The sequence below is a fragment of the Nanorana parkeri genome, unplaced genomic scaffold (genome assembly GCF_000935625.1).
Source record: "Nanorana parkeri isolate BGI_ZX_2015 unplaced genomic scaffold, ASM93562v1 scaffold330, whole genome shotgun sequence".
In the NCBI taxonomy this organism is placed as follows: Eukaryota; Metazoa; Chordata; class Amphibia; order Anura; family Dicroglossidae; genus Nanorana; species Nanorana parkeri.
This window is the reverse complement of record NW_017306598.1, coordinates 1,124,795-1,142,719: the sequence shown is the minus strand read 5'-3', so window position 1 is coordinate 1,142,719 and position 17,925 is coordinate 1,124,795. Positions and strand designations below refer to the sequence as shown.

General features: G+C 39.9%; 1 protein-coding gene across 3 annotated transcripts in view; it reads right to left on the bottom strand.

Annotated features, from left to right (window-relative positions):
• The window catches only part of OLFM3 (olfactomedin 3), a 179,741-nt gene that overhangs the window by 59,135 nt on the left and 102,681 nt on the right, over nt 1-17,925 (bottom strand). The window contains exon 2 of one of the 3 annotated variants that reach the window (XM_018558291.1): nt 10,271-10,286. The exons of the other annotated variants lie outside the window; for them this stretch is intronic. Coding sequence (XP_018413793.1) covers nt 10,271-10,286 — 16 coding nt within the window. The remainder of the gene's footprint in view (nt 1-10,270; nt 10,287-17,925) is intronic. 3 annotated transcript variants of the gene reach the window in all.

The following is a 17,925-nucleotide window of genomic DNA, read 5'->3' as shown; positions in this document are numbered from 1 at the left end:
TACGGGCACAATTGATTGTAATTTGTGATACCATGAAGGATAGGCAGTAGTTTAATGTAGTCATTAATCACATTGTCATACCATTAATTTGCAAAACTATAACTAATGTTCAAAGTCTGAGAGAAGCACTAAAAAGGACACAGGAAGTAGACTTCCCTGCCAGGGATTCTAGTTTGTCCACATTGAAATATATTGGTGAAGCTGTTTTATCAGTAAAAAAATGCAAAATATTGAATAGAAGTTCTAAGTGATACATTTCACAATAATTATGAAACATATTTTGTTAATATTAAGCGGAATAGGTGAAGGTGCAGGCAACATTGTTGTCACCTGCAGCAATCCTTATCCAATAAATTTTACAGTATTGTTTTGCAACCAGCTTTTATGATATATTAGTCACAAACTCTCAGTCTAGATTTCAGTACAGTTCTGCTGTAGTGGTAGCTCCACAATAAAATGGTGCTGAATCTGCCAATTCCAAAGCCACAGCAAAAACATTTGCACTGGAGGTATAATATTCCACATCAACAACTCTTCTTTCCCCTCTAGAGGCTGATAAACATATATTTCTATGTGTCTTGTGTATTATGCGGTTTGCAGCGCAAATCCCCTCCCAGCGCCATGTGACTGCATCATGGTACCAATTTAAAACCTCTGCAGCGATCCCTCCTCCTAACCTCTATCTTTGTAATAGGAAACAAGCCAGCAATGCCATGTGACTTGATCTTAAAAGACAATTTTAAAGTACTTTCAAAATGTACTTTTTTAAGTGAAGGTTTTTAATCCAAGTACCAGTGTTCTCTACTGTAACAATGCATTTATTCTGGTTTAATATATCAGTTTATTTGTTTAAGTCAATATAACTGAAAGGTTTACTTAAACTGTTACAACTCAAGAAATGTACATAGAGTCCTAAATTACATGTTTTGTTTAAATAATGTGGATTCAATACTTGGGCAGAGCTCATTATCTGTTTCTAAGACAGGTCTAGGCTCCCAATGGACCAGATACATCAGATATATAAGAAGGTTAGGTCGTATCATCTATCATTTTACTGCACTTGACTTCTTCTAATGTGAAGTTTTGTGTAATAATACTTCAGAACATACCATCTCCATGTACTCCCCCATTACGGAACTTACTGGCTCTAGAGTAGTGATTCTTCTCTACACATTGGAAATGTCAAGAATATGGACTTGATTTACTAAACGCAAATAGGCTGTTCAATTTGCAAGTGGATTTTGCCTTAGCTTAGTGAATGAGGTGTAACTCTGCGGACTTCCATCATCCAAGCGTGTCTAACCACTTCACGCTGGCTCACGTAAATACACGTCACCCGCTTGAAGTGGTTATACCAAGAACATGGCTGTTGCTGCAGCCGTGTTCTTGCTACCGTTTTAAACAGCAGGCGATTGCTGTTTCTATTCAAGTGATCCAGCATCTGTTCAGGCACTGGATCGCTTGTACGGTGTGGCACTGTGTGCCCCCCCCCCCCTCCGCCGGTGCCACTGCCGGCTTCCCAGGGTCTCGTGCCGACCCAGGACCAGCACGGAAGGTCTCCGCTGATGGATCGGAGGGAGATCAGCAGGCTTCTAGCTGCTGATCTCTCCTCCGATCACTGGACCCGGAAGCGATGTATATTACATCACTTCTGGTATCATTGTGCACATTTTCTGGCTCCTAGAGCCAGAAGAAGCTAGTGAGGCAGATCTCTGCTTCATCAGCTTCTTTGGGGTCCCTTGTTGACATTAGGGGACCGCTGATGTCTTCATAAAGAGGATCTGCCACATCCCATTTGCTGTTATATAGTTGTGTAAAAAAATGTAAAAATTAAAGTAACAAAGAAATGCAAATTATTTTTTTAAGCCCACCCCATGTGCATGCACATATAACACAAATACGCGTCGGATGCACCTACGTGCAAAAACAAAAATCGTGCCACACATGTTACATAGCGCCGCGCACGTCTGAGTGAGAGCAATAATTTTAGGGCCATCAATCACTGTTAACACTAAACTGATGAGCAGTAAAAGCGTTTAAATTAGGGATGCACCGATACCGGTATTTTAGTACCGAGTACCGATAATTTTTTTCGGTACTCGCCGATACCAATTACAGAGTAACGGAGTCCCATTCAGGAAGCCAGGTGGCGTGTAATGACTCGCCACCTGGCTTCCTGATTAGCCAGGAAGCCGGGCAGCGTGTAAAGACTCACCACCCTGCTTCCCGATTAACAAGAAAGTCCCCTCTTACCTTAGTATGTGCAGCCTGTCACCCCCGGGGCCTCTCCAGCGAGAACTCGGTCTTCCTCCGTTACCCAGCCGGAGCCGTCTGGCCGGCCAATCAGGAAGCTGGATGCCGTCTAATGACGCAACACCCTGCTTTCTGATTGGCCGGGAGGCCGGCTCTATGCTCTTGGGATGCACCGATACTGATACTAGTATCGATATCGTTGCCGATTCCGAGTATTTGGGCGAGTACTCGTACTTGCCCAAATGCTCCGATGCCTAGCACAAGTACTTCCGGTATCAGGAAGCCGGGCAGCATGTCATTACACGCTGCCCGGTTTCCCGATTGGCCGGGAAGCGGCTCCATGTTGGAAGCTGGCCTCATGCTCCCTTGTCATGAGATGACCTATAGGTAATTTGGGGTATTGTAGTTTTTTGCGGTTTCACGGACGCACACAATTTTAAGGCTTGACATGTTTGGTATCTATTTACTCACTGTGACCCCGTCTTTGATATTTTACAAACAAATTGTGTATTATATTCTTTTTCTGTGCATTACATTTAATTTTAGTGTCATTTTATCCTAAAAATACTTGTTTGATAAATATTTGCGCAAATACTGTGCACCATACAAAATTGCAGCTAGCATCTATTTATTCTTTTTATTCTACAGGGCCTTTGCTTTCAGAAAGCTGTTTTCTCTAAAGCTGTTTTCTAGCCAAACATTCAGAGTTTATCATGCGTGTGCAAATGTAAGAAATTGCTCCGGTCAGTAAGTGGTTAAGCAAAAATATGACTAATATATTATTACTATAATACTATTTTTATTTTATTTTCCTGGCACATGATTGGGTGTTCTTTGTAAAGTGTATTTTCACCATATTCAATAAGTTAAGGGAAAATTCCCCTGCAAAGTCCACGCCTTTTATAAAGTAAATCCCAATATGCAAATAGTTTATAAATCAGTATACTATATACCAGGGGGCAAGGGTTAGGCTCCATTCACACCTATGCGACAGCATTTTTGTGCACATTTTTGCATTTTTTTACACTCATCCCCATAATTCAAGTTGATCTGTGACACTGAAGCTGTCCCAGGTCGGCTCTATTGCTCGGGAAGTCAGCAAACACAACCTGGCGATCACTGACTTCCCGATCCTCTCCCTGCAGGGATTCCCCCCTCCTCTCTCTGTTTCTACAGCGCTGACTGAGGGAACCGACGGGTGAGTGGACGGGCACAGCTGGCTCTGCCACTAGAGAAGCAGAGCCAGCTATTAATCAGCCAGTGGGGTGGATCTCGACAGTATTGTTGGGATCCGTTCCGGCTGTGGCACGGCTCTGTGCTCTCAGCATATAGTGGGCAGCAAAAACCCGCTATATACTTAGTTTTGGGTTACCGGGGGACATTAGTATATGTCCTCGCATGACCCTAAAAAGAAATTTGGCCAAAAAAGGTTAGGCAGTAGTTTTCTTTTAAATATATTTTTTATAATAAGTACATATATGCTAAGTAATGTGTCAGTGTAATTTTTCTATGTATTTATTACCTCTAACAGAGGACACAGTACTCCCCCCGGCAATGCTTTTATCTGCTTTTCTCTCCAGATGGATGGCAACATCATTGTTCAGCCATCATCCAGGGTCACCATCTACTTCCAAGAGATACCAGTTCAAAGATGACATAATCCTGAAATTCTGGTGCATGTGCAGTTCTTGGCTTTGTTCACAAATGCCTGATACAGGTCAGCCCCTGCTACATTCTCTCATCTTATGACTCACTACTAAGTTACAATGTTGCAGTCTGATCATTGGGGGAGAGATGACTTTAGAAATGCTTCCTCCTGCCTGCATCAGACTGATGACATCATCCATTTTATGAACATTTATATTTATAATATGATAGATGGTATATCTGTGTAGAATAAATGTTTTTTCATACTAGAAGGGGGGTAAACATGCCTTGTAATCCCATAGATGAAACATATTTTGTTCAAACCAACATAAAGGTATGATCATTAATCAGACCAACAGAACTGTGGTTGTCTTTGAGTGCAGCAGACTTTTTAGTACCATCTGTAAATCAGGAAACAATAGCTATCAGCTGGGAATATAACATCTGGCCAATAGACGTTTTTCTTAAGAATGATCAGCTCGGGTATCTGCTATATTCTGAAGGTGTCTGTACTCAAAAAACATTTAAGAAGTCGGGAAAAAAATGTCTTACAATTAGAAAGGGGATGATTTATAAACTGTAATTCAAGTAGATCCCATCGCACTCCTGACCGGGTATAACACAAGATAATGGGTGGGTGCTGAGATGACAGCAGATGCCTCTGCAGATCAGTATCATGTGGTAGAAAAGTCACTCAAAGTTTGTTTGCCTGAAGAAGAGACCTATACGGTTCCAAAACGTCGCTATACAATGCGACAATTCTTTTTTTCAATAAAGAACATTGACTGGAATTCTTATTGGAGAGCGAGTGACTTTTCTACCACGTGATACTGATTTATAAACTATTTGCATAGTAAATAGCTATGTTAATGAGAGAGCTGAGGAGCACAGGCATTTCCTATGCTCCTTGGCTCCATCTAGTGGTTATAATGCATTGTGACTCTTGTTCACATAGCTGCTCACTATGCAAATGGTTTATAAATCACCCTCATAGAGTTATTGACAGAAAAAACATTTAAATATTCACAGAAATTGATCGGTTAAGGGACATATTTTTGAAGACACAGGGCAATAACTTTACAGCTACAATTCTATGTATAACCTGAAAATCTCCCCAAATAGGCATTTTAGCAAATTGCTATTCTGGCCTATTTCAGATAGTATTTGCATAAACTGATGTATTTGTTTCATTCAATGACAAAATGCGAGACATTTCATTTAACAATGCTCTCTAGTGCCTGCAAGATTTAGAGGATTATATAAGATTAACTTGCTTGTCCTAATGAAAACGTGTCTCCATGTGGCTGAGAAAAAAAAAAAAAGAAGTAGTTTTGGTTAGTGTTGTGTACATCATGTATTGCCCTATCACCTTGCTATGGATCCTCTCTGCCATAATATCATTAGACTTGTTCACTGCTGAGCTTGGCCACCTTTATGATTATGTCAGAAGTTGCAGCAGTCTAAATGCTGCCAGTCTTATATTAACATGTATGGAATGATGCATGTTACCAGTACATGATCTACCAGGAAAAGCCGGTCTACTAGTTGTTTACATACTGCTACTCCAGTTTCTATGAAGCGTGCTCTTGTTGAGTGCCTCTTTACTGTCAATTCCTATCTAGACAGACTTCACTTACATATATAAATAGAGCAGACTGTAGTGTGTTTAAGAGCGCTACTCCTGTATAAGTTCAATTAGACAGTCATGAAATGTAACAATGTTGTATCACACTGGGGATTAACAAAATACAAAGTGACTCACTTTTAGATGTCCTAGGGAGCTTTGAGAATGGTCCGGTGGAGACACTAAGACAAATCTGGACAAGTGAAGCCCAGTAGTGTGGTCGGCAGAGGACATAGGTGCAGATGTCTGTCGCAAAGAAACTCAGCTGGCCAGGCTGAGCCGTTGCGGCCGCAGACACTGTGAAGTCAGTGCTGTGTGATAGTACTAATCTGGTACCGTCTGTCTATCAGAGGTCTCAGGGGATGGAACGACAAAGACGTGGGGAACAGGCTTCGGCTGAGACAATGATCGGGGTGTAATGTAGTGGTAGAGGGTGTCAGAGGGGAGGACAGAAGCGCTACGCGTTTCGAGGCTATGCCTCTTTGTCAAGCTCTAGTGAAAAGTGGACGGAACAGATTAGCAGGAAAGCCGCGATTTATAAAACTGACAGCTGGGCGGGGCTAGCACTCGTGGCCTTATGCTGATAGGAGTATGAGAGTAGAGGGGCGGAGTGGGCATAGCGGACCGCCCATATTAGTCTCGAGTGGCATCTTGTTTTGAGCCAGCGGGTCATATCTTGCAATAACCGAAGAGTAAAAATTTACGAATTTAAAACGGATTTAAAAATTAAGCATGCCCAGCAAATTTTATTCAAGCTTACTTCGTTCATATATGAAAAATGACACTAATATCAGCCTTTTTTTACTCTTTTTCACCTAAGTTCTATTTATTCTTTTTGCTTGTTTTTTATACACAGTCTACTGATAGAATTGACATTAATATTACGGGTCCCACTTGTTTTTAATCTATTGAATAAAATTAGATCTTAATCTTTTTAATCTCTTGAATAAAATTTGCTGGGCATGCTTAATTTTTAAATCTGTTTAAATTCGTTCATTTTTACTCTTCGGTTATTGCAAGATATGACCTGCTGGCTCAAAACAAGATGCCACTCGAGACTAATATGGGCGGTCCGCTATGCCCACTCCGCCCCTCCACTCTCATACTCCTATCAGCATAAGGCCACGAGTGCTAGCCCCGCCCAGCTGTCAGTTTTATAAATCGCGGCTTTCCCGCTAATCTGTTCCGTCCACTTTTCACTAGAGCTTGACAAAGAGGCATAGCCTCGAAACGCGTAGCGCTTCTGTCCTCCCTTCTGACACCCTCTACCACTACATTACACCCCGATCATTGTCTCAGCCGAAGCCTGTTCCCCACGACTTTGTCGTTCCATCCCCTGAGACCTCTGATAGACAGACGGTACCAGATTAGTACTATCACACAGCACTGACTTCACAGTGTCTGCGGCCGCAACGGCTCAGCCTGGCCAGCTGAGTTTCTTTGCGACAGACATCTGCACCTATGTCCTCTGCCGACCACACTACTGGGCTTCACTTGTCCAGATTTGTCTTAGTGTCTCCACCGGACCATTCTCAAAGCTCCCTAGGACATCTAAAAGTGAGTCACTTTGTATTTTGTTAATCCCCAGTGTGATACAACATTGTTACATTTCATGACTGTCTAATTGAACTTATACAGGAGTAGCGCTCTTAAACACACTACAGTCTGCTATTGCCAACACAGAGCTCCTCTCCCTGCCTCTAAGAGCTGCACACTGTTTTCTATAGCCCTGTTGGAAGCCCAATTTGTACCTTTGGTAGTGCGCTTGTTCCTTTTTTGTCTGTGCTTTTTGATATATAAATAGAGAATGATTAAGTAAAGTCTAATTTTTTACTGAATATTTATTGTTTTTAATTTGTTCCCTAGGAGGTTTCAAAATAATAAAACAGGTCTCAGTGCTACAGGACTGGCCTCCACAGTAATCCCTTTCTCCCACTAGATGTCCCCAGTCTTTAAAACTGAATGATGCCCAATGTAATTCTACCATGAAGACATCCTGTGAGTGCAGCGATTAATGGACCTGCACCCTAAGGAGTGTCACCATAGCTCTCTTGTACTCCCAGTGAAATGATGCAGAGAGCGGATCTGTTATTATTACATCATTACTGCTCTCTGCATCATTTAGGACTGCCCATCATTGGGAGAAGACCTGAGAAGTGGAGTCTGCTCATTAGGTGTCCAGCCTGGAGACATCTGGAAAAGGTGAGTATAAAAAATATAAGCACAAAATGCTTCCATGGAGGGAAGAGTAATTGGCATGTGGGGCCTTAGAGTTGGGCTTCAACACAGCTTTAACAGGTGCAGCTGCAGGAGGACCGGACCTGCTAGACTTCAGCACCCAAGGAAGTGTAGGGTTCCTTTTCAATCTGTTGAATAAGCAGAGCCAATGGCTTTGTGTGCACAGATTTCTGCAGCTATTTGAGCCAGTATAGGTGGCCACTGTAGATAATAAGGAAATTAACTCAGTGGACATTGTAAGCTGTGTGGCAATGTTGCTCTAAGGTCTCCTTTCTCACACTGATTAACTGATAGACAACACTTGAAAACAGTTCAGAGTTCTTGCCATGTTGGATACTCACCATATACCGTAATAAAAACGCAATAATTGAGGCCAAACTTCAGCAATTCTTTTTTATACAGTTGAATTGGTTAAAACCTGTGTCATGTTTTTCTTGTTTCTGTCCATATTGTGGAGACAGGATTCTGGACAGGCCGTGATGGGAAATCTCTCCAACAGGTACACAAAGAAAAACCCATTATTAACTGAGTGGGGGGTGGGTTAGAACTTCTGACAATGTTTTTATTGATGCCTGTACATTCCTGTCCTGATGATGACTACTTCCCCCATATTTCACACAAGAGTCACAAGGCAAGGAAGTGAGGAAAAATCTTCCTAATAGAGTCACAGACAGAAGTAAACAATTGTTATTTTTCCCACTTGATCCAAATGTACAAAATAATTCTATAGACCGAGCACTGTCTCTCTGCTCTTCCTGGTGAGACAGACTGAATATACTGGATCTGATAAATATACTCTAAGAAGTTGGTAGGCATCTATGACAGGGCTTCCACTAAAAGTAATTACTTTAGTGCTATAAATGACTAAACAGCCATCCACTGGGCATAAACAGTCACCATGTAACTTATTTAACATTAGGAACAATTGACATTCATCCAGTTTTACAGCTGACTTACAATCAAGACAGTGAGATGATGTTCTAGGCTACTTGCAAATACAATATACAAATACAATATCCTTTCAAGAGAAAAAAGAATCACAGTTAACTGTCCTGCTAGACTTGATACGCTTGAATGCTCAGATCTACTTTTCTTTGTTTTCACTACAGCCATGGTCAGAGTAGCTTAACTTTTCAGATGTCTCTGTATTTCACAATAGAGTGACACCCATTAAATGAAAAAATACAGATTAATGACCAAGGAAACATGTGGGTCCCGAGGTTACACAGGTTGAGAACCACTGGTTTAAAGTCATAAGTCATAAAATGTTTCCTACTTTTGCATAGAGTGTAAAAGGTTTAGTCCCCTGCTGATTTTTATTGCTCTCTGTGTCTCCGCTGGGTAGATTGCCCTTTCTATTTGTCCTGATGACCATTGCCATGAAAACTGAAAGTGAGGGAAATTCAAACTTTTTGAGTTATCACCAGGGTAGTAAGGGAGGAAAATTGTTTCCCCCTGGGATACAGCATTACATTCTTTTAATGTTAGTTAGTAATATAGCAACTATAACAAAGCTGTTTTGTAGGTTAAAAGGCCTTTATGTACCCATCCATCCATATTAATTAATTAATAATACCTGCCTATAAACATTCCATTTGTGACAACTGTTCTGCCCGACAGCTATGTAAGAGGAATTCCCTCACCGTGGAGAGTTTTTCTCTCATTTCTGGTCAATCTACAGGGCAGAAAGTGAAGGAGACTCTTTTGAGTTGGACACAGATGGAATTAAAAACATGACAGTGATATACAGTACATATATTATATATTCATTTTTATTTTTTTCAATTAATTTATTGATTATTTTTAATGTATCAAAGTTATTTAGTTTAAGCCTTATAATAGTATTCTAATATTCTAGCTGCAGTGTCAGGAGGCCTTTTTACTGCTCAAAACTTTAACAGTATAGGGTGCTCACTATGCTATAATTTCCTTCTGTCTAAATAGTAACACATTTATCAAATTCCATTTAGGCTTTTACATTTCTACTTAAAACTCTAAGTAGACTGTGATAAATAATCAGTGCTGTGTCTGCTTATATACATTTGCTGACAGCCATTTGTCTGTACATATCCCTTGCTGAGGAACAACAGGTCTGCAAGATGTGCCTACTGAGCAAACCTTGTTTGACAGATTTAGTCCAGAAACAGGTCATTTATCATCAAAGAAACCAACAAACTGCAAGCGCTTCCTTGCAGTTTTGCTCTTGTTAAACTGAACACGCTCTGCAGCACTTATTAATGGCTCAGGATATTGGCAGGCAGAAAAATATTGAATCTAGCTTTACCAGGACACAGATTGTAAACAGTACACTTGACATTAGTACAGGTAAGCCTTACTCTCACCTTGAATAGTATGGAACATTGGCAGTATGAAACCTTTAGCTGGCAAGGCATAACAAGGTTTTGCTAACCTAATACTGTTGTCTACTAACTGCAAATGGATAAGCTGGCATGTATTTTCCTATGGGGAGTAATAAGGAACTTATCCAACATGCAATGAATAGTTCACGTGATCTCTCAAGAGTCTCCTCATTTGGAAGCAATCAGATCAGGTTGTGTATGGCCAGTCTAAAACACATGCAGTTTTTTCAACTTAATATAAGTACCGAGCAACAGGATACATGGTTTATCTGCTTGCATGGAAAGCTAAATTATGCAAAATACAATATATTCTATACTGAGAACAATGTTTTCTATTGCCATGGGAATGCTTTTTAGGACAGGTAGCTAACTGAACACACAGACCAAGCCTGGACATCACTGAACATGTTCTGCTATTATTCTGTTTGTTCCATACTTCAATATTGATTTAAAATGCATGATTAATATAAAGGTAATAGAAAGAGAATAAAAGAAATGTGTACCCTGTAGTATAATTAAACAATATCAAGGCACCTTTATATTTTATGTTTTAAAAATGCAATACTTATTTGGTACTCATAAAATGTAGATTTTTAAACTGATCAGAAATGAATCCCAGGGATGGAAATGAAAGAAAGATAATCTTAATAAATGTATAAGAACCTATAGTACAGAAAAGTAAAAAAATATTTAAAAGATCTTGTACAGAACATAAAATTAGAGATACTGGGGTTGACTTACTAAAGGCAAATATGCTGTTCATTTTGCAAAGTAAATTTCACTGTGCAATGGAATTTCCCATCATCTAATCACTTGCAAGCAAAAATACAGTTTTATATATTTTTTTGCATGTGATTGATTATTCTTTGCCCAGTGAATTTTTACCATATCTACCACCAAGCAAAAGGAAAATTCCCTTGCAAAGTGAGCAGCCTATTTGTCTGTAGTAAATCAATGCCCCAAAGGTATACCTAGTTGAAAGAGAAATTAGAAGATGTTTAAGTTCATTTTTATTTTTTTTTGTTTTCACAAGCTCATAAACTTGTAATTTATGTATTTTAACACTAAGCATTTAATATAGGGTTCTTCCATCATGTGGTACTTGCATACTGGACTATTTAATAAGAAAGCCTAGCAGTTTTGGCTCACTTTCTAACTGTCTCTGTCTAACTGAAACATTAAACTGATCCATCGGTTTCACTGGTCATACAACCAGCTTTCTCAGTTCAGAATTGAGAAAGCTGGCTGGATGACCAGTGAAACGTCTTCAAGAAAAATACAGCAAGTCCAGATGCCTTGACTTATTTTTTACAGATATACCATGACCTGGATGAATGAGAACCTTCACAGACATATTAAACTGATCCGTTTCACCAGAGAGTAGGAGGGAGTGTGTCTCTTCTCTGATTCGCTGTGTGAATATATGGAATAGAATATACAATTATAGCTTATTTACATCAAAGTGGCAAATGGACTCACATAAAGTGGTGGAGATCTCACTCGACTGTACCACATCCTGGCTTCAGATGGGAAATTGGAAATATTAACAAGAAATATTCACAAAAAAATTATTTTTAAAAGGTTTAATTTTTTTCCTAAACATAAAACCTAAATATATTCAAATAGACTATCCATTCCCTGGGAGCCTAAAATCATTAGTACAACCATAATTAGTATGCTGCAGACAATATGCAACTTTTTAATAATCACTCCATTTCATTTGTTTTTGGCCTTAGAATGGGAAAATGTCAACTTTTTCAGAGGGCCAGTGTAAATGCACCCTGCATGGTTGAAATGTTAGAATATCAAAGAAATACCATTTCCCCTGATATGAATTATATGGATACCATGTCAAAGAGCCACATGCCTAGGGTCAATCTTTTCACTTGAATACTGGAGGGGACAAAGTACTGCTGGCCAATCGGACCACAAAAGGTCTGAAGTACTATTAAAGTCCACTTTCTTTAATTGGTCATATTATACACATTAATTAGGTTATATTATTGAACAGACTGTTCTCTGAATAACACTCATAAACAAACAGTTTAGCAATCTATTAGAATTAACATTTTCAGGCCAGTCAAAAATGATATTGTAGTTCCTAGCTTGAACATGTTAGACTGTGTAGGTCCAAGCATTCTATATGTCTTAGACACTCCTTCAGTGCGATCTTTCAGCTATGATTTGTATCTCTGTTCCTCTCCTGCTGGAATATATCAGGTGCTGCCGCCAACCTTTGCATATTCCAGTATCTTTCTTTGCATTCTCCAAAATGTGAGCTCAAACACGCAGAGTGGGACTATATAACAATGGTCACAGCAGATATACACTCCAGAAAAGTAAAAGTATCCAAGAGAATCCCTGTGAGATATTAGAAACTGTCACATAGGTTTTCTTTTATGTCTTATTATTAGGATGAGATTCAGAAAAAAGAAAGCAACTAATACCAATGGAGGTTTACAGCTGGAACGTACATGACATAGTTGCTGCAAGGGTATATATACATATATACACATATATATATATGTATATATATATATATATATGTGTGTGTGTGTGTGTGTTTTGGATATAGATGCCAATACTTGCTCCATTGTGTGTATGTTGGGGTGGATGTGCTTGCCTAAGGTTGCTGCTAAGATAAGATGTTTACATAATTGCACTCAGTTTAAGCCTTGAAGGATATCATATGCAAGCAAAAATCATGTTTTTAATCATTTTTCATGCATATAACAGTATGACTGAAGTGAAATAATATTTACCTTATTTACTAAGATACGTAAACATTTACTTTGCAAAGTGATTATTCTCTACTATGTTTGTAGATAAACTCAATTCAGTCAGTTGGTATGGCTTCTTCCCTAATTACCCTCTTATACATTTTTTTAATTGTGTGTGTCCCTTTAACATGTAACAGAGCAAAGCTTAGTGTGTGTATACATGCAGCTAATACACTTCTTCAATATGGGATCTGGAAGCACTTACTACACAACTGGAGTGCGGATGCACCCATTGCACTGTCACTTTTACCTCCTCAGTCGTCTCTTTTTTTGGTCTGACATACAGACCTCTATTAAAGAATATTATATTGTAATATTATACTACACTTAACCTTTATCCAACCTCAAAATTAACACATGTTATTTTGAACAAAGAGTATGAAGGAAAAGTAGTGGTAAAATTGTGTCCAAATAACTGGGGTGTGGCAGGGGTTCCGGGCAGCGATAACACTGGGCACATGATAATCTACAGGCAAATAATCACGAGGACCCAGCAGCAGCATTCTGATAATACAGAGAGACTCGCCTGGATGTTCCTGCCTGCTGTCCCCCACGCTAGTGTCGTTTTTGCTGGTGTTGTTTTTGCTGCCTGCTCGAGCTTCCTTCAGCGTGGAGAACAAGCCAAGAGGAGTGTGACCGCTGAGGTAACTACTTGCCACTATAGAATATTGAATAAAACATGGCTGAATTTGAAAGTTTCAAGTTCAACTATATTCTATTCCATGTTCTATAATGGCATTGTATTACTAGAAAACTCAAAGTCGGCAGTTCCGCTGGGACTTGTAGTTCCCTGTATGATAGAAGGCTGTTTTAATAACTGTCCTCAGGAAAGTACTAGTAATACAATGCCATTATAGAAACATAAGATAGAATTTAGTTGAACCTGAAAGTTACTGTTCTATAATGGCATTGTATTACTAGTACTTTCATGAGGATAATTATTAAAACAGCCTTCTATCATACAGGGAACTACAAGTCCCAGCATGCACTCACGGTCCCTGCACACCTCTCACACATTACCCAGGGAACTAGTGCAGGGGGCTTGCATCCTGGAACTTGTAGTTCCGTGGGTGATTTATGTGTGTGTGGGGTTGTACAAGGACAATGAGGGCATGCTGGGACTTGTAGTTCCCTGGGTGATGTGGAGCGGTGTACAGGGACAATGAAGGCATGCTGATTGTAGTTGAACTAAAGGTCCCAGCATCCCTTCATTGTTATACCCCAGGGTTGCAGTGGTCGCATGTGCAACCAGGCACTGGCATTCTGAAACTTGGGGGGCCTGGAAAGGAAGTAACCGCCGGGGCACTGACATTGCCTCCTGGGACTACACCTCCCAGCAGGCCAATGCTCAGCAGCAGGGGAGGCACTTCATGGTTTTTTGCACCGGGGGCCCTGAGGTTTCTAATTACGCCTCTGCCTGTATACATTGTACTAAAAGGTGTACCACCTCGCCATTTCCGAATATTGGGAAGTATGGTGTGCTTAGTAAATGTTTTTTGAACTAAATCTTAAAATAAAACAGCAGCAAACAAAGAACAGGCTTGCAACTAATTGGAATGGGTGATGCGTTTTCTAAGCTTTTTGCTTATAGTGTAGCTCCTAATTGCACATAATATAATTTGTAAAAAGTTTTCTGTTGAGAAAGTACTGTACATCTAATTATGTTATAAATCTCAATATATTACATGCAAAAACGTCTCCCCATACTCCCATAATGACGTCTTTACTGATCTAAATGATGAATGATTAAATTTTTGCATTTGAAATGTCTCTCTTTAATAACTATTATGGGATAACACTTACATAATATAATAAGTCACAATAACATCCAATTACAGTATATCATCATTTGGACCTATCTTTGTAATTAAGCTTATGTCCCTGGATATTAAGGCCATTTGATAACTGCAATTAATATTTGCAGATGTACCCTAAATTCTTAGAACTGATCCTGCAAATAAATTACAAGGAGCCATCAGCATTAACAACTTATCCCTGTTTACATAATTTATGCTAAGCCATTTCCTGGACAGTGTGCGGCTTCAGCTAGTGGCTTAATGCACGCTCAGGGTGTGCACAGTCTCATCTAACTAATCCTCCAGGAAGAATCCATTACTTTGACAGCTTCATCTCCGGGCACCAGTAATAAAGTCAAAGTATTCCAAGAGTGATACTGGAAAACTCCCATAGCACTTCAGCTCTTCATTTTATCATCTAGAGAAAGACTGGTTTTTAAGATTTCAGAGAAGGAAATCAGAACTCATCTCCCTTCTGCATTGCCTCCCTTTATAGCTGTAATAAAATGTATTTGAGTTTTGGCACTGAAAGAGTTACATCAATTAGAATAATCTAGTAATATCTACATCTGACTTAAGCGATTTCCAAGACCTTTCTCTGGAGACAGTTTACCCTGGAGTCTAATGTGAAAGAGCATTTCTATAATACCTTGTAAAGTGTTTCCTTTACTAAACATCTCACTACATATTTACCTCCTTACCACAAAGGCCAAGCTTATATGGAGCAACAGAGCAGATGCTGCAATGGTCAGAAATAGCTGCAAGAGATCAAATAAACTGTCTATGTTAAGGTGCCCACAGACAATGCAGAAAGTTACTCTGACCCAGGAGGTTATACTCAGATGGGGGAATATTAGTATTTTTTAGGTCCCTAAAGACCCTAAGTGTTGATCCCTGCCGAGCCCTGCCGGGGGGGGATGGGTGGGAGTAGATTGGCCAAGATGGATATTCCTGGACGATTTCCTGGACGATCACTAATGTTTTCCCAGAGACAGACATCGCTGATAGCACTCCCCTTTTCTCATTGTAGAATGATCTTTTGCATGACCACCTGCCATGTCATATTTGTAGGTAGTTTTAGGGTTCTAAAGTCTGTTTTCTGAAACACAGTACTGCAAAGGAAAACTATAATAGTTTTTAGCCAAATGTATTTTATTTTTTTATAATGTTTAGAACTTTTTAAACAGAACTTTTATATATTTTTGATTACTTGTATAAAACCTTATTTTTACAAATATTGATTTAATACAGAGTACTTCAATGATATTTACATTTGAAGGAAAACTGCTTTTGTGCTTGTGACTGTTTCTTTCTAACTAAAAATCAAAATAGGTCTGAATCTGCTAGCAGACAGAGGCAGGCTGTGTCTTCTTTGACTCATTTATCTGTGTGTGTGTGTGTGTTGTGAAAGACCAGAATAGCAGGAGACCAGATTTCATAGCCTTCCAGGCTACTCATAGCACAGCAGTAAATCCCTTTAAAACCCAGAGATGAAACCCACTGTCACATGTTGGCCAGAAGTGTAAAAAATGGAATATTCACAATAGTTCATATTTACCTGATTAAAGAAACACACAATTTTTAGTGCTGAACATAATAAACAATAAATATACTAAAGTGCTACATTTCCCTTCAGCACTTACTACACACAAGTGGGTATCAAGCAAGGACATTTAAAGCCCAACTCGAACCAAAGTTGATTTTTTTGTTAGTTTTGCACAGACTGGGGAAGCGATGGAGCATCTGTCATATTTTTATTTGCAATCTTTGCCCCCATTGGGGAGATTCTCCTTCACTTTCTGTCCTTGTGATGCTTAAATGGGTATTAAAACCTTTAGTCATCACTTAGACAGGAAGGCACAGACAGCAATAAAAAACCTTGCAGAAATTTTATTCCTCATTCTAAAGGTGGGCATACACTTTACAACCCTCACAAGACTTTTGTCTTGCGTGGGTTGTAAAGTACTTAAAAAACGTACGATCTGCCCATCTTGGACAGGCAGATCGTAATTGCGATCATCGCAAGCCCGCCACCCTGAGGGGCGGGCTTACGATGACTGTAATGAGGGGCGGGCTTACGATGACTGCAAACGGGCTGTGTGCACGTGTGCACGTGCGCACACCGGCCCGTTCGGCAGTTGTCGAACCAGCAGGCCACTAACTTGCCGAGAATCGTAAGATTCCAGGCGGGTTTTCTAGCATGCTTGTTCGACGGAAGACGTGCGACCGTACAGTAGAAACGGTCGCACACCTTCCATACACTGCGCGATTCTCGTACGACTGCGGGATGCAGTGTATGGGCACCTTAAGGGCTAATTCACACGACCATTCATGGCCATACATTGCCATCCTACTTCTGCGGTGGGTATTGCCAGTTGTTTCCCATTAGTTGTTGACAGGAAGCCTGTACAAATCAAAGCCATGCTGACACCGTCTACAGCTGTCCACATATAATTGCTCAAGAAGTGATTACATGTTGCTAGAGACAGATGAGTGGCTCGGTACACACACTGTTTGTGCTGAGGGTAGCTCATCTGCCCCTAACTGAAGGTGTTTGTGCCATGTGTGATTACATGCAGACAGCTGCGGAGTGTCCCAGTCTGACTGATTTGTACAGGCTAATCGTGGCCACAGCTATTCGTAAACCCCTGGCCACACCTATCGCAGAATCACACTGATCTGTGTGGTGTAAGCACTGCACAACTGAGTGAACATATGTGTAATGTGTATTTTTCTGTGTTCCCAATAAAGGGATTTCCTATTACTACCTATCCCGACACAAAGGGCAATAAAAACCCAAAAGAAGTGTTAACCCTTCCCTGCGTGATCCAAAACAAACTCAAAGAGCTTTCAGCTAAAGTTGGGCTTTAAACCATTTCCTGCCAGAGCCATTGTTTATTTTTTTTGCATGCATTAAAATGCACATTTTAGGCCTGAAGGTTACTTGAAACTTCCAAAACATTATACATTTTCTGAAAGCAGAGATCATGTAGAATAAAATATTACAAGTTGCATTTTCTTTCCTGTCACATGATAATGGTGTTACTGTTAATCAACTCTATATTTCCAGTAAAAAAATGAAGCAAATAGATAATATGCTAAGCCTAAACCAGACACTTCCAAACCCATACCCCTCACCGGCAGGACATTACTACGTCCACCCAACAGTAAAGAGTCACCAGTGAAAATTCATGCACTGCCTAATCGATGATTTGGCCCGTTTACCA